The sequence below is a fragment of the Galeopterus variegatus genome, unplaced genomic scaffold, assembly GCF_000696425.1.
Source record: "Galeopterus variegatus unplaced genomic scaffold, G_variegatus-3.0.2 Scaffold18378, whole genome shotgun sequence".
In the NCBI taxonomy this organism is placed as follows: Eukaryota; Metazoa; Chordata; class Mammalia; order Dermoptera; family Cynocephalidae; genus Galeopterus; species Galeopterus variegatus.
Genome location: NW_007744489.1, coordinates 9932 through 13991, shown reverse-complemented (window position 1 = coordinate 13991; position 4060 = coordinate 9932). Strand labels below are relative to the sequence as shown.

At 38.1% G+C, this 4060-nt stretch overlaps 1 protein-coding gene across 1 annotated transcript in view; it reads left to right on the top strand.

Moving 5' to 3' along the window:
- The window catches only part of LOC103582890 (DNA-dependent protein kinase catalytic subunit-like), a gene marked incomplete at its 5' end in the record, with an annotated part of 5378 nt that extends 2044 nt beyond the window's left edge, over positions 1–3334 (top strand). The window contains 2 exons of the mRNA XM_008564359.1: positions 171–374; positions 2450–3334. Coding sequence (XP_008562581.1) covers positions 171–374; positions 2450–2665 — 420 coding nt within the window. The remainder of the gene's footprint in view (positions 1–170; positions 375–2449) is intronic.
- Between the last annotated feature and the right edge of the window lie 726 nt (positions 3335–4060).

The following is a 4060-nucleotide window of genomic DNA, read 5'->3' as shown; positions in this document are numbered from 1 at the left end:
TGCCGAATGGGTACTCTGATGGAAGGGTTCAGCTTGCAGAAGAAAACACAAAAGTGTGTCTTGTGTTTGTCGATTTAAGGGGGTGTTAAAAAGAGAACAGTGGCATACTGCAAAATACAAGCCCAAAAGAGAAAATGTGATCAGTTGTTAGATCTATAATTTATGTCTAGGTAGATGTATGGACCATCATTTTCTTCTTTGCTGTCCTGGCAGTTACTGATTCTGTAGAACTGCAGACGTATCCAGCACTTGTGGTGGAGAAAATGTTGAAAGCTTTAAAATTAAATTCCAATGAAGCCCGGTTGAAGTTTCCTAGGTTACTTCAGATTATAGAACAGTATCCAGAGGAGACCTTGAGCCTAATGACAAGAGAGGTTGGTATCTTTATTCCAATTTATAGAACTTAAAGGCATACTCTTATTTATATCCAAACATGTTCGTATCTACAATGCACGTATTGTACTTTTTCCCAGAAGCATTGAAATTCTAAAAACATAGGTAATTTAAAATGGTACAAAAGAGTGTTCACATTTACCCATTTTCCTCTGTGAGTGTTGATAAGAATGCTATGTCTGAACAAGGACCTAAAGAAATTGAGGAGGGTGTGTTGGGGACAGGGACGAACATTTGCATAGACAGTTTGCTGCCTACACAGCTGAAGCTGTAGTCAGTAAAATCTGTGGTGCCTTATTCTCCATGGGGAGATGAGAAGTTTCAAATTGCGTCCACCTCCTGGTGAGTGCAGTGCCCGCCTGCAGCACCATGTCCAGAGGAGTCTGAGGCCTGCAAGTAGGGGGAAGTTCATGTGGTTGTGGGAGCAGCTGGTGCCCCGCCCTGTGATCCGCTCCTCGGCCTGAGCCGGGGCTGCCTCACTGGCTGTGGTCCTGTGCTTTGGACTCTGCCTGTGTGCAGGGGAGGCTCCACTGACCCCATCTACAGGAAGTGTGGGGCCACCTGAAAGGCAACTGGAAGACAGGGCAAAGCTTGGAGTTGAAAATGTATTGATTTCTGTTACGTGATCTCCGTTAGCTCTATGTAGTGAGTTTCTAAACAATGCTGATCTCTGTGGGCACCCAGCATGACTGTCAGGCAACCTGCACTCCCATGTGGATTCTGAGTGGTGGGCTAAATTTCAGTAGGCCTTAAACAAGAGACCAAAATAAATTCAGAGATGCAGCATATATCAGGGGTCTTCCAAAAGTTCATGGAAAGATTCATTTATCTTTTAATTGCCTTTTTCCATGAACTTTTTGAAGTACCCTCTTACGTGTTTTTCTTAGAGATAAGTGAACAAATAGTTAAATAACTTTATTATGACTTTGGTTTTTTGTAAAACAATATTTTTATGTGGTAAAAACTGCATTTTGAATTTGTGAGGAAATAAATGAGTACTCAGTCAGTGTCGTTAACGACACTGAGGAGACACTTGCAATGGCGGGCGACCGCAACCACAGTCACACAGTGAGTCGTGTGGACTGACTTGTCTCCTCACGCATGCTGCCCTTTTCTTGTTTGTAGGTGCAGTTAGAGAGCTTGCCCAAGCTCACTCCTTATGCCACCATTCTAGGAATGTCATATTTTATCCTACAAACACCTTAAAAGCTAGAAGAAAACATGAACATATTTTTAAAATGGTCTTGTAATAAAGAGACAAAAACCAGAAGACATAAAGAAAAATAATTTGATACTTCTATATAGAAAATGAAAATGGTATATACAAAGTGAAAAAAAATACTGGAAGAAAAATATTTGCAACACATATGAGAGACAGCTGACGTTTCCAATCTACAAAATAAATGGTCACAACAGACCAGTAGAAGATGGTCAAAGGATGTGCCTGCATGAAATGATCAAAGTGTGTAAAGCAGTAAATGTGGAGCTTCACTAATTGAAAAAAATCAAAATGTAGATTAGACATTTTTTTACTTCTTAGAGTGACAGTGACTTAGAAAGTTTATTGTGTCCAGTGTTAGTAAAGATTTTGGAAAGTAGTCAATCTAATACTTTTAGAAATGAAAATTTGAAAAGTGTCTTTGGAGGGAAATCCAGCAATGTTTATTATAATTGTTAATGTTCATGCTGTAATTTTACTTCTAGGAATTTATCCTACAGGTATATGGCACAGAGACAAAGAGTTACGTGTATAGGGATATTCCTTGTAGCATTATCTGTAATAGCAAAAAATTGGAAACTACACTAAATATTCATTACAGAGTAGTAGTTAAATAAAATGGATTGCTATAAAGCTGTTGAAAGGGATGTGGTAAATCTAAGAAAAACCAGCAACAGTGTGACTAGTATAATTCTATTCTTGTAAGAGAAGGATATGGGTGCACATGCACATAAAATGTCTGGGAGGATTCAGTGGTTGCCTTCGTGAAAGAGGGCTGAGGGATGGAAGACGTTTTATTTTATACTTCTGTTTGTTTTTATACTGTCTGTGTTTTAGATATCTTCCATTCCTTGCTGGCAGTTCATTGGCTGGATCAGCCACATGGTGGCCTTACTGGACAAAGAGGAAGCTGTTGCGGTTCAGCACCCTGTGGAAGAGATTGCCAATAACTACCCACAGGCAATTGTCTATCCGTTCATGATAAGCAGCGAAAGCTACTCCTTCAAAGATACTTCTGCTGGTCACAAGAATAAGGAGTTCGTGGCAAGGTGATATTACAGAAAAAATTAGGTTGATCAAATACTACATGTAAAAAATGTGTATGGTAAAAGCAAACACATGGAAGTTTATGGTTATCTTCAAATTAATTAGAACTATCATTGAACAATCTTAGACATTTAATTATTGCATGTATCTATTCCAAGGATGTTAATTGTTATAGTATTTATTTCCTTTTTCAAATACATTTCATCTTACGATGTTATTCACAACACATCCTACCCTTATGCTCATAGTTACTAGACTGCTGGTTGAGACAGACTAAATGAGAAGTTTTCTGAAATCAGTTCCTGAGATTGTTCTTTAGTTTAAAATATACAGGCAGGCCCCTTGTTGATTAGAACTCAGTAGACAGCCTGAGTCGTCCTTTCACTTCTCACAAAGCTGATTTGTAAGTGGAAATAGTTGATGTAAGAGCAGTGGTGTTAGTTTCGCAGGAATACTTTGTGAATGTGTGGTCTTTTAGTTGACATTCTTGATCAAGTGCTTTCTTGGTCATGAGCTGATTTGCCTTGTTATTTCAAGTGTTTTGATTTTGAGAAGATGAGCCTTCATTGTGGTTTGTCCTCACGTGCTGTGCACAGGCCACTTGCTGCTGCCAAGGCCCTGCTTGCCACACCATCTCCCTGAATAGAGTCAACTGCAGTGGTGTATTAGGCCATTTCTTTTGCTTATAACAAAATACCTGGAACTGGGAAATTTATAAAGAGAATGAAATTTATTACTTAGGAAGTTCTAAGTCCAGGGAACACATGTGGTGAGGATCTTTGTGGTGGTAGCAGCGACTCAGGGTTTTCAGCATGGCAGAAAATGGTGGAGCAGAGAGAGACTAACCTCTCATGCTCTTCTTTTAAAGCTCTTAGAACCACACCCTGACTCATTATTAATCCATTTACTACATGGTCCTACAATCTAATCACCTCTCTAAGGCCCCACCTTTCAGTTACCATAATAGGATTTCCCACACATTGTCACATTGGACATCAATTTTAGGGGGACACTTATTCCAAGGCAAATGGGATTATTTTCTTAAAAAAGAAAGAAGAGAGAAAGATTTATAGGAAAGTGACCTTTTCTTTCATAATTTAACTTCAGAAACTATATATATCAAATTGTACACATCAGAACGTCAGCATTACTTGCAAGATTTGCTTTTACCTTATCTAGAACTTCACCTCCTGATAGAATAGATAGTTGGTGCTTGATCTAATATTGGAAGGAATCTTCAACTTGCTCCTTCCCTTGGCTTTGTAGTTATTTTTTAAGTGTATGTATACATATAATAAATATAAATTACGTTATATAGTTATATATAATTATGTAAAAAAATATATATTACAATCTATATATTATGTATAGATATAAATTATAGGCCTTGATCTTTGGAAG